Source organism: Phallusia mammillata, chromosome 5 (genome assembly GCF_965637545.1).
Source record: "Phallusia mammillata chromosome 5, kaPhaMamm4.hap1.1, whole genome shotgun sequence".
Taxonomy (NCBI): domain Eukaryota; kingdom Metazoa; phylum Chordata; class Ascidiacea; order Phlebobranchia; family Ascidiidae; genus Phallusia; species Phallusia mammillata.
Genome location: NC_137256.1, coordinates 25,609,437 through 25,626,552, shown reverse-complemented (window position 1 = coordinate 25,626,552; position 17,116 = coordinate 25,609,437). Strand labels below are relative to the sequence as shown.

Below are 17,116 nucleotides of genomic sequence, written 5' to 3'. Positions count from 1 at the left end.
TGTTGGATTAGGTATAATTTTAATGTTAGCAACAACATTGTCTATATTAGAATCAAGGGAAATGACATCTGCTTCACAAAACATATTTATTGCCAAAAAAGTTTAAAACTTAAGAATTTTACTTGAAAATCAATGAAATTGGATTAATATTTATTTTCTACCTTGTGTTGTGAGTGTCTTGAGAAGTTTCATGTTCAGAAGAAGATTGATTCTGAAATTAACAATATATTTAACAAAGCCGTTACAAAGCACACTGGATCTCAAAATAACTAAAGTGGTTTTGCAAAAGTTGGTACTTACTGTTGATTCTGGTTTGTTGCTGGTCATAGTTTTCATTTGTCTAATAGCGATCAAGTCTTGATGAGTTAATCCTGCTTCAGTCATTGCTTCAATCAGAGGAGTTTGCTGACCAAGAAGTTCCATGAATCTTCTGTATCTAAATATGACATATTGGGTTTAGTTAAGATGCAATTTGAGTTGATACTTGATTTTACAAGAAGTGCTGTGTTTTAAAATTACACAAAAGTTTGAAAATGGTTTTGATACAGTCATTTCTTGTCTCATATTCATTATTCTTGTCATCTATTTTAAATAGTTGGCTTTTTGGCTCTAGCTAAGCAATAATCGTTATGTGTTCCGCTGATAAGTGAAGCATAATGTTTTTAATAAACAATTTTATGTTTTAACAAAAGTAAACTAATTACTCCATCAAATATTGTTTTCAGGCGCAAATAAAATTGGACTTACAGTATTGAAAAAAACTACATAAATTCATGGCATATTTTTTGTCTTACTATCAGCCTGTAAGCAGTGACCCCATTTCTATAAACTGCCAATAAGATTAAATGGCAATTCTGTAATTCTTTTGTGAATTTAATCCCACAGGCAAATTCCAATGCATTATGCGAGCAATAATTTTAATGAAAAGAATTATGTTAGAATATCGCATATACAAGTAATTCTAGTGTGCTGTACGAGTAAACTTGGTATAAGCGTTCACTTATTCACAGAATTCAGTTTAAAATTAGGCAAGAAATGTGTAAACACCATTTTGTCTTCACCAGCCGATAGCTTTTTTCATATTTTAACTACTTTTTACCCCACGTTTTTGTGAAACTTACTTTTCCATTCTGATATGAATGCTGTCATCAACGTCCATCTCATTTCCATCACTCATTTGTCCTGCTGCTGCTTGTGAAGCTTGTGCTTCATAGTCAACTTCACTGTCATGTTCAATACATTGTGATAAACTGTCCATTGTGATAAATGCTCAATATCTTGTGTTGATCTCTCCTCTACAAAAAAACAATGCAAAAAGGTTAACTTTAACATAAAAAACTGCTGTTAATTGAAAAAATGAAATACAAAGTGGAAAATTTTTTAGACTTAAATGGTTTGAGGGTATAGTGATATTGATAGCAGAGAAACAGAACTAAATGGACGTTAATATACAGCTTTGCCAGTTATACATGATGCTTACGGCAGCAATGAATATTTTCTATAAGGTTAAGGTGCAAATGCCATATTTAAAATGTATACTGTTAAAGTGTAAACAACAATTTGTGTAATTTGCCACCTTGTATAGTTTGTGTTTAATTCAAATAAACATGTACATGAGCTATTTGCTTCTGGACAGCAATTTCCTCAAATTTGTTTTCTGCACAATGTCAATAATGTTCTATATTTTGCTTGTTTTATCCCAAGGTTGTCGTTTTACAGTTTAGTACATGCTTGCTTTTATAAAACATTAAATTTAAATAAAACATATTTGTTATAGTGTCAAGGTTATTGCATGGTTTAATAATAGGGCAACAAAAATTAAACAAGAATTAAACCTTTATATTATGTCAAGGAGCATCTTGTGGCTTATTCACTTGCCAGCAGACAGCCGCTCCTTAGAACAGGGAAACAAACTTTTAGAGTTTTATAGAAATGTTTGACGACTACTTCCTAACTTCAAGCTTCCAAAACATGAGTTCGTTTATCGCTTGTGTGTTGAAACCCACACACCCCACAAAGGAAGCCAAAGTATTTGGTGGAAGATTAGAACAACACAAAATCACACGGGGGTGATTAACAAAATAAATGATTCATTTCCAGGGCAAAAGATTAATGATGGTCTGTTCTCAACTTTGTGTGATTTCATGTTGCCGGTTGGACAACACACAAATAACAAATGTTTTTTTTCAGGTTTCCCTTTATTAACAACAATATTAACTAGGGATGTGATTAAATGTTTTTAAAAGGTCATATTAATTATGACATAATTATATTTCTAATTATATTCTAATGTAATGATTATTATTTTTTATTTTTTGTGCCAATAAAACTTTTATAAACTCCAATAAAACAAACAATGTGTTTGTGAATCTAAAAAGCAGAACAAAAATGTTACCTTCATCAGTTTTTTGTCGCTTCACGGACAAATCAAGGCAGGGCTTCACTTTCGGGTTAGGGATTTCACCGTCAGATGTGTTGTTTTCAAAATCTCGCATTCGTTTTCGCTCGGAGCGATCGTCATCTGTAAAACAGTGTTAGAGATGAAACAACTTATATTGATGCATTTTTTTCTTGTACATGATGCAGCATGGAACTTGGTTCAGCTTAAAAAACAGCATTTTAAACAATCATTAAGTCACAAACAAATTACTGTATATAATATTTGCTAATTATTATCCAAAAAATCTTGTACAGTTTTGTTTGTGCTATTTCCGTTTTAATATTTGGCAAAGAATGATTTGTATCAAGTCTAAAAGGTCAAATATAATGCTACAACCATGGCTATTTAACAGTGGATTGTTAAAGTCAGAAGTAAAGTCAGTATTTGGTGCACAACTTTATCAAAACCAATATGTATTGGACCTAGTATGACATCACAATGCCCTCTTAGTTGACTTCCTACTTTTTGCACTCAAAATATTTTCTTTGCTATTTTGAGCAAATTTAAATGAGGCAAACTGAAATACATTGAAGCTGTGTTTGTGTTGACACCAAAGAATAAAGATTGAAATAAATGAGGAACAAAAGATGCACTCAGCACAATGGGGCCTTTAACCAAATATCAGTTTCAGATTTTAATTAAGTTTTGAAAATTAATTTGCGTGGTTTGGCAGCAAACGAAAATTCGTTCATTGTTGTGAATATATCCTTAAAAAATATCACCACAGTAGCTAAAATACTACGTATAATATCAACCAACAGATTGAAAAAAAAGCTAAAATGTTTCTTTTCTAAGACTGTACTGAAGACTTTTCTAAGACTGTATTGAAAAATATTTCAGCACTAAATTGACTCATTGAGATGATTTCTGTTGCACAATCGGAGGATTTTGACGTAGGGTTTATTTTGACATATAATTTCCTCATATTTTAACACAACTGTAAAGCAAACGCTTTTCTCAGCATTTTACCCAGCTTGAATCATTTCATTGTTGAAAAATAACCGAGATAAAGTTACAAAAATGGAGTTATGTAACACAATGGTACATACAACTGTGACTGTTGAAACATTTTAGTTTATTTATTTAATTTGTTAACAGTGTTTAAAATTGGTTGTGTTCTTTAGAGGGGAAGTCTTACACAGAAATTGTTCATTGAGTTGTACACCAAGCATTTCAAGCATTACCTTGTTTACTTGCTGAACTTTCGATCCCTTCATCATCACTAAAACCCTGTGGTTGCAGAATGTAGACCCCTGGGAAAAGAACACAAGGTTTAACTGGGTTGAAATGCATTGCTATACATTAGGGCACCGACTAAAATGGCTGGAAATCTTAATAAACATGTTTTCAAACAAGCTAAAGCATTATATTTTACCGCCAGTTCAAATACCAACCACAAATAAAAATTTTAGGCTCTAATACCAAAGACCACAAAACACTAGAAAGGTGGCTTTCTAATATACTTACATTTTATATATTTTATATCCTATTTACCAATTTACTACACACATCATTTGATCTACACATATGATTGTTGTTCCAGGTAATTACGAATGGGTCTCCACACGTGTGTTTGTGCAAATTTATGGTAAACAGATGTTTCGGGTATTTTTAGATTCTTAAAGAAAAAACTTTCAGAAAAGCATTAACCCAACTTTAAAAGTTTTGTTCGTATTTTTTGGCTGAATTATTTCTATATAATTACAAAAAAACAGTAAATAAGAATGGGAAAAATACTTTTCAATTTTCGTTCAAGGTCAGTTTTTACACATAATTTTCCAAAATCGAAAATGTGCGGGATAACTTAATAAAACAACATAGCATAGCTGCACAAAAAATAGCTGTTTTTTAATCACCGAAACGACTGTCTCATAAAACGTCTCTCCCCAGGACATCAAGCTGAGCACTCCCGCTGTATTCACCCGCTTTAATCGTAAACAAGTGAATTGCCACCTTGAGATTTGAGACTTCTATCTGACTGACAGTGTACACATACTTTAAATTCTAAACGAATAACCTACTGCAAACAATTGTTTAACATTTCAGCACATTGGGGTTTGTATTTCTGGCCTAAAACTTATTATTTGGGGGTTTAAGGGGTAAAAATGGTTGAATCCAATAAAAAGTTACAAAATTCTTTAGAATAGCTTACATTGCACCAACCAACAAAGCATGAAACTCTCAGATTATGTACATTAGTCAGTACAGCTGCTTTAATTTTTTTCGTTTTGGGGCCCTGTGGGTAAACCGCTGGGCCATTCCGGTTCAAACTTAAGGAAGATAAAATGTGGATTAATAACTAAAATGTGTCTAAATTTGAAAAAAATAAAGCAAACAGTGTATTACCCTTCCTGGATGTAACTAATGAATCAAAATGTTTGGGTTTCAAACAATTTTCAAATACTAATTACAGATTTGCTTGAACTGTTGATATTTAACCTATTTGACATGTATGTGACATTTAACAAAATATCCCAGAAATTCTTGTCGGTATTGAGAATGGTAAGAAACAATCCAAATAGGTTAAATAAAGCTTGTGTTTGATAATTCATGCGTCATCAGATATAAAATATCTGTCAAAAATTGTTTTGCAAACACATACCAGATATTTAGATCCGGTGTGTGCGACCTTTGGCCTATTGAAAAAAGGTTGTGCAACCCGCAGAAAAGCTTGGATTTCAAATGTAATAGCAAACAAGTCCAATTGTTACATATTTTTGAGTAGATTAATGTGCCTGGTATTTTTGGGGCTAGACTCTAGCCGCTAGAGTAAAAAGCGAAATTTAATTGTAGTTAACTCAATATAGGTATTTTTGGTATGCAACCAAGTAAAATCACCTTGTGATATATAAAGGTACGGCCTACCACTTAAAATTGGTAATTGTATTTGACCCCACAGTGACAAAGGTTGCACATCCCTGGTTTAGATAATTGCATACAATATGTTTATTGAAAATAAAAATTACTTGAAAATGACCCTTAAAATCAAGTGTGGACAATTTTGACCCACTTGTTTAACATGCAGGTTAAGTAAAAAAACATAAGCATATCTTTTTTTGTAAAGCTGCTAACATGGTAAATTGTTTACCTCAAAACAGTGTCAGAAAGTTGAGATCGCTTCACATAAGTAATAAATCCATATGTGCAGAGCATAACCATTTGGCTTAATCCACGATCTATCCAACATAGTAGAGTTGTTGCAATATATATTAGGATCAGTTAAAACTAACCTATTTTTTTGTTAAATGGGTAGCTGTGGAAAAAAACAAAGTAAGTAACAAATATTTAATACAAACAGAAAAGGTAAATACATAATTTTGTTCGATATTATTTTTTCGCTGCTTACCTAATGTGCCCTAACAGCACCAGCTGTTTTCTGAAATACAGTTTGCTGAATAATGTTGGCGAATAATGGTAAGAGATTTTTCACGGGTAATCCCCAAATTTTGCCGCGCAAATAAAATAAATAATCTTGCACAGACAATTGTCTTTCTGTGATATCATAATAGGGCAAATAATTAATGCCTCATATTTTAAAAATAAGCCCAAAAATTATGTACATTAAAAAGTAGTTTGCGTTTTATTTTTGTGAAAAAAAATATTTTCTAATTTGAATTAGAACACAACCGTCGACGATGCGCGCTTAAACCAAAAACGTTTTCGCAAAGTTTTTTCACCATGAGGTTTTTGTATTAGCCTACGTTGGATGCGCATGATACGTGACCAGGGCAAACCGCAAAAAAAGGATCCAGCAAACGCACAAAACATCGCATATCTTAAGTTCTAGAAGAGATAGAAAGAAATGGGGAAAAATGCTACAAAACCCAAAAAATTTGGGCAGAAATATCCCGATTTTGGTAACTTAAAATAAAACGAGAAAAATAAAATGTTGCTCATTTTTTTGGAAAAGCTTTACGTTCCTGAAAATCTAAACGGTATGCGCCAAATTTTGGGGCGGCTAGTTAAACAAATGCAATTTTGTTGAAAAATTCTATGACGTAAAAACGTGGCAGTTTGGGTTTGACGCTCAAATTTTGTGGTCAAATCCCAACAGATTAAAATGAAACTTGCAGAAAATGCAAATAAGAGTCATTACCTTGCACAGAAAAAAATATGTACTTAAAAAAACCTAATGGTAAAAATTGATATTAAATGTTATTACTGCCAAGTTGCATTCTGGAAAAAGTAAAATCACCAATTTATCTTCAAAAACGCAAGAAATTGACACTGAAATGCAATAAATCACACACAGATGCAATTATAAGATATTTAGGCTTCTCTATTGCAAAATAAAAAGAAACATTAATTAAGCACGAAATACTAATCATACGAAATTGCATATTGCCATAAAGACCGACGCTTGTCCTACTTTGAGGCGGATTTTCAGCTTTTGTGTAAAAACGGGAAAAAAGCCACTGCCACATTCTTTTTCTGCAGAGTATGTCGTTTTCAAAAGCCCTAACTCATTATTCCAATTTCGGGGCCACTGCTCTGAATATTCACTTGAAGTTCGTAACTCGCCCGTCCCGCTCGCAAAGTGGCCAAAAAGGGTTCACTTTCGACCGCAATATCTCGCGAACCAAACAAAGCTAAACTGAAAAATTTGAACAAAAACTTTTTGGTTGCGCAGTACATGTCCGTTGGTTTCCCTTGCATAACGAGGTACTCGCGACCCTAGCCGGAGCCAGTTCGATGATTACCTCCGGTTTTCCGAAGTACGACTGGCTCAACTCGTGAAGGCTGGACTATTTTAGAGTCATTACTATGTTTTTTTTCTCCTTTTACTTTACTGATAATATTTAATGACTTTTTTCTCCTTCGGAACCGGAACATAATTTCGTTGTTCGTCAAACTTTCAAAAAAAGCCAACTGAGCTCGGCCCCTTTGAACAAATAAACCACTGTTTACCACTGGGGGTCTTAAAGTTCGTCCGCTTTTTATTGCAGAAATGGATAGTACTCGGGTATGTGTTTTTAAAACACTTGTCAAAATTTTTCTTCGGGCCGGAACATAATTTCGTTGTTCGTCAAACTTCACAAGTTCGGGAAATATTTATTTCCAGGCTGAAATCAGTGTTGACAGTGTTGTAAAAACAAATTAATTTTGCTAAACAGCATCTTCAGTGTCTAGAAAGCAATAAAATGGATTAAAAATAGAAAAGGCAATAAAAATAGAAAAAGCTAATAGTTCTTCGCAGACACGATTAATCAATTCTCAACTGAAAGCCCAACAGACGAAACTGACTGAACACGCAATGAATGATAAGAAACGCACGAAAGATAAAATCCGAAAAAACGTAAAAGGAGGAAAAACACAACACACGACATTTATTGAAACGGTCCGGAATTTTGCTCATGCAAATATGGTAACCCGTGGTATGGTATGTGATAAAAACCCTCAGCATAATGGTACAATATTATGGACGTTTATGTAATGAGAGATTCACAGTGGCAAAAAGAAATTAATAAAACTGTTTGCAAAAAAAAAATTATGGCATGAAAAACAATAATGTATTTGCACAAACCCATAAAGATTACAACGCAACAAAAAATAGGTAAAAACGTTCACAAACAGAACTATTAAGTTACAGTGCAACTAAAATACTGATGTGCACAAATAAAATAAACTTAATTTAAATTGATTGGTAAAAAGCCCTTTGTCCTTAAATTCAACGAATAAATTGACAAACATGTCAGCAGAAGTTACAGCATAAGTATTATGAGCGATAATTAAAGAAACTAAATGCACACCACTACAATTTATAACAGGGCTTTAATGAACAGATCTAACACCATTAATAGTGTATAGAGTAACATGAAACTGACCATTGAACACAGTTTGGTATATTAACAGCATTTGCAATATGGGCCCAGAATAAGAAAATACAATGAAATCACAATGGTTAAAAGTGCAGCAGCTATACTGTATACTAAAGCATAGGGATAGGAAGTGCTCTTACAGGCACAGATAACTGTATAAATTGGTAACTGGTTTGTGTCTACTACATGAAATGAATTAAAAAGAAAGATACAAATGTGCAATAGAAAGAAATATGTTTTGACAATGTTTTATGTTGTTCAACAATTGACATGCACAATTTTGCAATAGTTTACTGCTTAAAAAAGCTAAACAAACATTACGATAAGAGTGTCCTAATCCAAAGTACGTTTGCACTTGTGCATGTAAGTCAATATTAATGTTATTTCATTTTTCTATCCCACATGAGCAGTGAAGGTTGCCCCACTGTACATCAATACAGACAGGTTAGGCTGCAGAATTCAGTTGTCAAGTTTCTTAGTTAACAGGAGGTTGATTTCGCAGAACAGCTTGTAGAGTTTTTGCATCAAAATCTATTGCTGTTGAAGATCATGTTGTCTGAAATTCAGAGGTATCGGGTTTAAATTAGACAACAAATAACAACAAAAGCTGTTCAAATTAACAGACAATTTACCAAAATATAATCCTTAGAGCAGTGGATTTGAACCATTTTAAAAACCCACAGAATATAAGCCAGTCCTTTAGAAAAGAAACGTTTATGTTGAAAACAAATTAATTTTATTGCACTAACCATATGGTTGCATGTGGTTCATTAAACCAATCATTTAACAAGAAAGATTGAAGTGCTTGCTTAAACGCACAATAAAGTTATGCAATAAACTGAATTTGAATGTATTTGTTAAACTTCAGTAACATGCAAAAGTACCAAATTAAATTTTGTACCTTGTTGATTTCCTGGTGTTGCTTCTTTGAGGGAACAACTAGAGTACTTCCTTGTTGTTTTTCTTGCATAAAGATCCATCTCGTTCAGAGGTCATGCGGTATGAAATACAAAGGTGAAATTGAATTACAAATATCTCATTATCATTCAGGTGAGCAATAACAAAAAACTATCGAAATTGGCAAGATATGTAGCAAGATATATATCTTAGAAAACATTTCATTTGTAAGTAGGGAATCACAACTAATAAATGATTGCAAGTAAAATGTGTGGAACAAATAATTCTTTTTTCTTTCACATTAACTGTGCCTAAAAACCAATACATATTTTAATTTGAATGTGTGCATTAAGGTGTGTTAGCTTTAATCCAGGTTCTGACCACTCATATACACTTACACTTAAAATCCTATGAAAACATTTAAGTTTATGAATATTGCTAAATAAGCATAGTACCTGATGCAGTTTTTCATTGACCGATCTCCCGATGTACAGAAAGTCAGATTGAATTGATGGAAGTTCTGAAAATGGAGTCAATTAACATCAGTTGCAATCTATTAAATTGTATTCCACACCAACAAGAACATAATAAGCCCTATGCCTGAAACACACAAAAAGAACCAAGCCAGCAAACAGCTGCAAACTTGTTAACAAACAGTTAATTGTTAATATATGAGTCTGTCAAAACCCTAGATCTAAGTACACAAAGAAACTGTAAACCACCTAACACAGTCAACTCCCTACACCTGTTAACAAAAGAAATAAACCGTAAACCTGAAAAGATAAAAAAGATTAATCTAATAATAAAACATCCTAAATTCCTAAACCTGTAAACAACAAAAAACATGTAATTTGTAAATCTGGAAAAGTAAAATAAACTGTTAACCTTCATAAACAAACACCCTAAATTCCTAAACCTGTAAGCAACAAAAAACATGTAAACTGTAAATCAGGAAAATCAAACTAAATTGTTAACCCACATAAACAAACACCCTAAACCTGCAAAAACAAAAAACATGTTAACTGTTAATCTGGAAAGGTAAAATAAAAGGTAACCATATAGACTAACACCCTAAACCTGTAAACAACCAAAAATGTCCAACTCTGTCATGAAAACAAACTGTTATATTATCACTAAAATGTAATGACTAAAATGATAATAATTAAAACCTGAAGATGTTTAAGATAATGTTAAAACCTCCAAAAATGTTTATCAAAAATAATGATTAAAACCTGTAAAGATGTTTAATAAGATAATGTTAAAACCTGCAAATGTGTTTGTTTACAATAATGATTAAAACCTGAAATAATGTTTATTAAGATAATGTAAAAACCTGCAAAAAATGTTTATTTAAAATAATGATTAACCTGTGAAAAAGATTTTTAGTATTCTTAACTATAAGGTAACTAATACATTCCTAAAAAACACAAAAATTCATTAAAACCTGCAAAAAAACTAAGGAAATATATTAATGCCCAAATATGAATAAGTCATTAATGTATGATGACACATACAATTTACCTTGGAAATGTAGAAATGCTCAATAACAAAGATTGAATTGAACCAAATTTATGTAACACAATAGATCAATCAAAGGCAGGTCCTGAAAGATAAAACAAAAATGTTTTGACATTTGATAGCAAAGTATTGAACACAAGTAGTACACACCTGGAATGAAGTAAACAATAGTTGAGAACGTACAGACTGAAGTCTCAATTCTGACTTTTTACTACTTTCTGAGCACTTGACGATGGTGGTTCAGGTGGTTAGAGCGACGTATAAATAAACACAATACTGTAATGATATTTAAAGAATCTGTCGGCTGATGTAAAAAGGCACAACACCCCCCAAGAACTGGTCTACTTAAAAAGAAATAAAGGATAGTTAAAATAAACTCTACACACATTTTTGTTGATGAAAGAGGGAAAACGCAAGCAAAATTTAAGTCACAATAATATTGATGGTAGTTGCTCTTGGTTCATAACCAGCCTCAATCAAGAAATTCAGGCATCATCAGTAGGAAAGTCTGAAAAAACGTTTGAACCACCACCGTCCCTGCACGGCCGACGTAAAAAACACAATACAAGCTTGCCTTAACTAACTGTCCTGCATACGAACGTCGCAAAATAGCCTATAAAGGTAAAAAGTGAATCTGTCCTGTTTTAAAACCACCCAAGCAGTCATTGCCCCATTATGACTAGGTGGCCTGGCCAAGTAGGTTACGGAACTGAACTAATAAGTAAGTTAATCTAAATCCACACAAAAAACAGGCTTGACCAGCACAAGTGGAATATGGGGCATTTTTAGGCGCATTTTTTGGCTACTAGATACTAAAACGAACAAGTGAGTTATATCCTTGCTTTATATCTAGTACAAATTTCCTTTCAACAGAAAGAAAAGTGTAACAGAAATACAAGCAAGAACAACAAATGCTGGTCAAAACCCAAAAACAAATCCACAATAACCCTATCTTTACAGTTAATATAGGCGCAGAAGTTTTTGTTAAAGAGTCCAGTGATGATTACAGCGTATAACAACATGAGATCACTGTTCTCTGCCCTGCGAGACCCCCCTTTCAAGGACCCAAATGAATTACGCAAAGGCAGGGATGGGAAAATTTAACAACAGTTTGCGCCCTATCAGGGTGGCTCACGGGACTTTTCTGGCGAAATGCTATGTCGGCCCCCTCAGGCTTTCGAGCCAAAGCCTTCATTGAGAGTAACTGTGTCCGGTACTCGGTCCCGCCTGCACCGCGGCCAGCGCATGCGATGGAGGCCATGCCCAGTCCGTGTTTCTATGCGCACCTTAGTTTAGCTAAAGCCATTTAGCAACGCGCCACACCTAGCTAAAAAACGATCTAAGCTAAGTCCCTATGTGGCGCGCCAATCCCAAACGTACCCCACCTATGTTACCTAACCTAACCTAACCTTAGTTAACGAGCGCTACTCTAGTTGTAACCCTAGCGCCAACTCTCTGACATAGTAGCACTCCTACAGACTTGGACCCTTCTTTGACCACCGAGGAAGACTTCCTACACGAGTCAACCTCGGCAAAGAATAGGTCACTCACCCTAGCGCCAGTTAACCTAAGTTAGGCCTATCAGTTCCGCAAACCCAGTTGACCCACGACAGACTCATATGTTTACATACAATTAAATATTTGAAGTTGAGAGATGTTGGTTGATTGACGATGAATGAATGCAAGATGGACACTTCGCAGATATACAAAAATCTGCAAACAAACAAACACATAAATAGATGCATTTCAGATTTTTAATACCATTATTACTTTAGGTATTGCATTTTTTAATCTTTAGAAATAGTTTAATATTTCTGTTTACTTTAAAACAAAAAACAAATTAAACAAAACTTACCACGCGTAACGTCGAGCACCCAACGCATAACAAAAACTTCATGGTGAAAAAACGTTGCAAAACGTTTTCGGTTTGAGCGCGCATCGTCGACGGTTGCGTTCGAATTCAAATTAGAAAATATTTTTTTACGAAAATAAATCGCCTACTACTTTTTGATGTACGCAATTTTTGCGCTGATTTTTGAAGTATAAAGCATTATTTGTTTGCCCTATTATGATATCACAGAAAGACAATTATCTGTGCAAGTTTATTTTATTTGCGCGGCAAAATGTGGGGATTACCCGTGGATTACCCGTGAAACAGCACGCAGTCATGCGTAAAATTTTCGTTTGTTTTTTCATTTTCGATTTCGGCGCAATGATGATGGTCATTATTCGCCAACAATAAACTTGAAGACGAATTTATCCGCATCGGTTCCGACTGGTTCAATAAACTGTATTTCTGAAAACGGGTGGTGCTGTATTTGTTACTGTGTGATTGTTTTTATGGTGTTCGTATTGTGTCAAAATACCAGTTACATTTTGCAATAGTTGGATATTGAAGGCACATTAAGTTAGGTAAACAACGAAAATGATGTGAAACAAAATGATTCATTTGCCTTGTTTGTTTGTTTGTTTGTATTAAATAATTGTTACTTATTTTGTTTTTTCCACAGCTACCCATTAAACAAAAAAGTAGGTTGGTTTTAATTTTTAACTGATCGTAATATATATTGCAACAACCCTACTTTGTCAAATAAATCGTGGATTAAGCCAAATGGTTCTGTTTGCACATATGGATTTATTACTTATGTGAAGCCATCTCAACTTTCTGACACTGTTTTGAGGTAACCAATTTACCATGTTAGATTTTAACTGTTTCAAAAAAAGTTATGTTCATAATTTTCTACTTACCTGTGTAAAAGTGCAACCTTAAGTTTTGACCAAAAGGTCTCATCAGTACAGCTGGTGACAAGAGATTGCCTAGTTCACTTCAGTTGAAATATTTGGTTTGTTATTTTGTTGGTCATTGGCATCTAGTTTTTTTTATATTTCGTCCCAGGGTTGTGTCACGAACTTTGAAGTAGCCAGGTGGTATGTTGCTGCTCAAATCCCACAACTTATATATGTAGGTTGGTTCTTATACATTTAAATTTTTTTGATGATAATGGGCCTGTTGAGGTTATCTTTGGTTCATTACATAGGACTTGCAGTTCATTAGGCGGAATATTTACTTTCGCAAAACTTGGATTGATGTTGCCATTTCCAATGAAAAATTGCATTTGTTACTTCAAATAAAGAACATTCAGCAATATATATATACTTCTTTGCTTTGATTTGTACATAATGAGTGACACAGTCTGATACTTAAAAGGATACTAGAAAGACTTTAAGCTCTTGGTAAGGGACTGTGGACCCGGGTGTTAAAACTGCTGATGGTTTCCTAGCTTGGTATTGACAATGTTGTTGGCACATAAACACATATATATATACTTTATTTTACTGTGAGCTTTTGTAACCTTCGTATTGGCTTATCTTATAGTCAATTGTGACATAACAGGGTTAAAGTGAAAAATTCATTTCGCTAAAAATCTGAGATGAGGATGTTATTGCCATTTCTCACTGAGTGGTAGTTGCATTAAGTTAAAAACCGTATTTGCATCAAACCAAAGTCAAATGTGACAAATTTGTCATTTTGGGCACACCGTATATAGCTGCTATCTCATGTGATTATATCAGTATGTTTTTTATTTATATTGTGGCCATCACAAAAATAAGGACTGCATTTTTATCAGTTCGGTTAAGATTTATTGTTTGAGAAAATGTAAAATATACATTGGCCTAAAGTCATAGGTGCTAACTTTGAAATATTTTGAGATATATTACTTTCTATAACGTTACAAAAAAAATAAACAACTTTCTTGTACCTAAATTTGGTCAGACTATGATAAGGCTAATAGTTTATGGGCTTCACATAAAGCTTTTTTACTACCAGGGTCTTCTGCTACTATTACAAATGAAAATGATTGCTTGTTTGTGTGTAATAACACCACTTTGAATATCACAAAAAAGAAATGCCTGTTTCTCTTTGCAACAACATTAGTTTGCTATAAACCATTTTGCAATTGTTTGAATTCCAAAACTGCTTTAGGCTGTTTTACAATTGTAATGAATGCAAACAATTTATTGGCTGTGAGACAATAGCTGATTAAAGAATGATGTTTCTTATGTATTGGTTCGTCAATACATTGTTTGCTGTGTTAGCATGACAAAACATGACAAAAATGGGAGAGGCTTACCCATTAGATATTTACCCATTCGATAGGGCTATTTTCTTGTTGGAGGATTTTGAGTTGCAAGGTTTTCGGTTATTTTGTATTACAATGAAAGATGTTGCTTATATTCAGAGACAGAATTTATTGTCATATTCCACTTCTTATCATTCAAACATTTGTAAAATCTCTGTCACTCATTCGCATATACATCTCTTTCTATAACACAGATTTCTCGACAAAATGTTTCATCAATGCAAACCACAAAGTATGTCCATGGAATTGCAACAACACAATGTTTCTCCTACATGTGCAGGTATGTAGATAGAGCAGGAGGGCACAACCTTTAGGCTATATATGCCCACATCACAGGTCCATATTTCAACAAGGCCACCAGTGTAACGATGTAACGATTGGATATTATGGAATAAATTACAGTTTTAAGGAAATCTCCCAATATCTCATTCACTGGTGCATAAAAGTAGAGACTGGTGTCCAATCGCATCCATAGTTAACCACTTGCTTCTAAATGTGTGTCACATCACCATACATTGTAACATGTTAAGACTGTGGATTGCTTTTAAACAACATGCATACAAACTGTCTAGCAGCTAGACTCATACATCTTCCAGGCATATGTATATATATATTTGAGACCCTGAAATCTGTTACTGTATTATACGGACCATAAGGCGCAATTGAAATCCTTTTTTTCCTCATAAGTTGATCGTGCGCCTAATGTATGGATCTAGTAGTGCTTTATTGCCTACATTCTGGTACCGATACTATTATTACGTAAATAATCCACCGGCTTTATACGGTAACCCATACTCCTTAAAATACGTTGCACCTTATGTATGAACACAAAACTAATCAAAGCAATTTATTGACAGTGTGCCTTATAATCGGGTGTGCTTTTATACTTTATTATAAAATATGGCCAAAAGCCACAAAGGCAATTGTATCAATACATGGTTCATTATATTTATATCACAGTCACCAGTATGTACATTTTAAAAGATGCTTTGGCTGCATAAACTTTTATTTATGGGAGAAGCTGCTGTACTGCCACATTTTGTGCAACTCCAACTTATAGTTAAGCATTTAAATTGAAAGGTTAAAAATTCATCCTGGCTTTCTAGCAAGCTTGTAAAGAACAACTGTAACTCATATATTAATATTTGTCATATTGAATCTTTGCTTCTCTGATAATGCCTTCTTTACCTTGCAAAACCATATTACCAAGTTACATTATTAAACAGGTGAAAAATTTGCTTATTTGGTCAGTTCTTAGATCACTGCCTGACTTTGGGCATCCCTGGCCCATTTGGATTAACTTCACCTGAATGTTATACCACTTGTCAATACAAAATATCAGTTTCTTCATCACCATGTTTTTTTATAGAGGAAGCTGAGAATCAGTGGATGTTACCACTATAACAACAATAAACAAATCAGTGGACGGACTGCAAAAAAGGTTAATATTGATTAATTATTTTAGGGGTTGTGAAACATAACGGTCATGAAGCTCCATGAGATAATGTTTCTCAACCGCTGGTGCATCAGGTTTTTTGATGATTTTTGAAGTTTCAGATGGAATATTTACAATTTCACACGGCAGATATTATGAATAAAGAGTTAAAACAGTAAAAACAAAACAATAAAGATTTTAGATTTTATACAATCACAGGCCTGTAAAACTTGGTTAAGAATGTTATTGGTCTGCAAGCTCAACAAGGTTAAAAAACACTGTATTAGAATCTATTTTGGTGTTTTAAAACATGCAGTAAAGCTTAATTTTGTTCAATTTTAGAATTTGGAGGGATGTGTTTAGAAATAGATGGAGAGATGTGAATGTTTGTTACAACGGGTTTGTTACTCTGATGGTCAGCTTGGTTATCAAACACATACAGAATTTATGGGAGAAAAGTCATCAGGATGGACTCGACTGATTCTGTTTTAGGTTGGCAATTTTTTTGCTTATATAGATATACTCTATAAACTTTAAAGGATATTTACTTATTTTGGTTAATTGAAACAAAAAGCCTGAAAAATTAGACACTCAGAAACTACATCATTAGTGAAATAATGTCCAGCCAATGCCATATTGTTGTTGCTTCAGCCCACATGAACCCACTTTATGCCTTATAATGTATTTTTGTCTGTGCATCAACCTCAAACTCTTGTTTGCATTTGGCGCATGGTAAAGGCTATTGGTCGGAAATAAGAGAAACAAAATCCTCTTGCTATCATCAGTGCTATAAAAGCCTTATCTTTTACACCTGTTTATATCTACTTGAGTCACATAAAAGATTGATAAAAAGTTTTATTATTAT

At 33.5% G+C, this 17,116-nt stretch overlaps 2 protein-coding genes and 1 long non-coding RNA gene across 13 annotated transcripts in view; 1 reads left to right on the top strand and 2 right to left on the bottom strand.

The window, feature by feature from the left end:
* The window catches only part of LOC145229729 (uncharacterized), a 31,508-nt gene extending 29,045 nt beyond the window's left edge, over positions 1 to 2,463 (bottom strand). Inside the window, 4 exon segments of the mRNA XM_080095060.1 lie at positions 162 to 211; positions 301 to 436; positions 1,122 to 1,295; positions 2,396 to 2,463. Of these exon segments, the coding sequence (XP_079951186.1) occupies positions 162 to 211; positions 301 to 436; positions 1,122 to 1,258 (323 nt within the window). The 5' untranslated portion in view covers positions 1,259 to 1,295; positions 2,396 to 2,463.
* A 5,102-nt stretch (positions 2,464 to 7,565) lies between these two features.
* Positions 7,566 to 9,260, bottom strand: LOC145228767 (uncharacterized). Its single transcript, XR_013860279.1, has 2 exons — positions 9,161 to 9,260; positions 7,566 to 8,815 (listed from the first exon to the last, which is right to left on the bottom strand). It is a non-coding gene; the product is annotated as an uncharacterized LOC145228767 (long non-coding RNA).
* Positions 9,261 to 12,673: 3,413 nt separating this feature from the next.
* The window catches only part of LOC145228637 (uncharacterized), a 39,447-nt gene continuing 35,004 nt past the window's right edge, over positions 12,674 to 17,116 (top strand). For 5 of the 11 annotated variants that reach the window (XM_080093808.1, XM_080093806.1, XM_080093805.1 and 2 more), the window contains exons 1-4: positions 12,675 to 13,355; positions 15,011 to 15,096; positions 16,186 to 16,257; positions 16,594 to 16,743. In XM_080093808.1, the coding sequence (XP_079949934.1) occupies positions 16,719 to 16,743 (25 nt within the window). In that variant the 5' untranslated portion in view covers positions 12,675 to 13,355; positions 15,011 to 15,096; positions 16,186 to 16,257; positions 16,594 to 16,718. Of the gene's footprint in view, positions 13,356 to 15,010; positions 15,097 to 16,185; positions 16,258 to 16,593; positions 16,744 to 17,116 lie in introns of all 11 variants that reach the window. The other 6 variants (XM_080093804.1, XM_080093807.1, XR_013860110.1 and 3 more) reach the window with 5 other exon arrangements.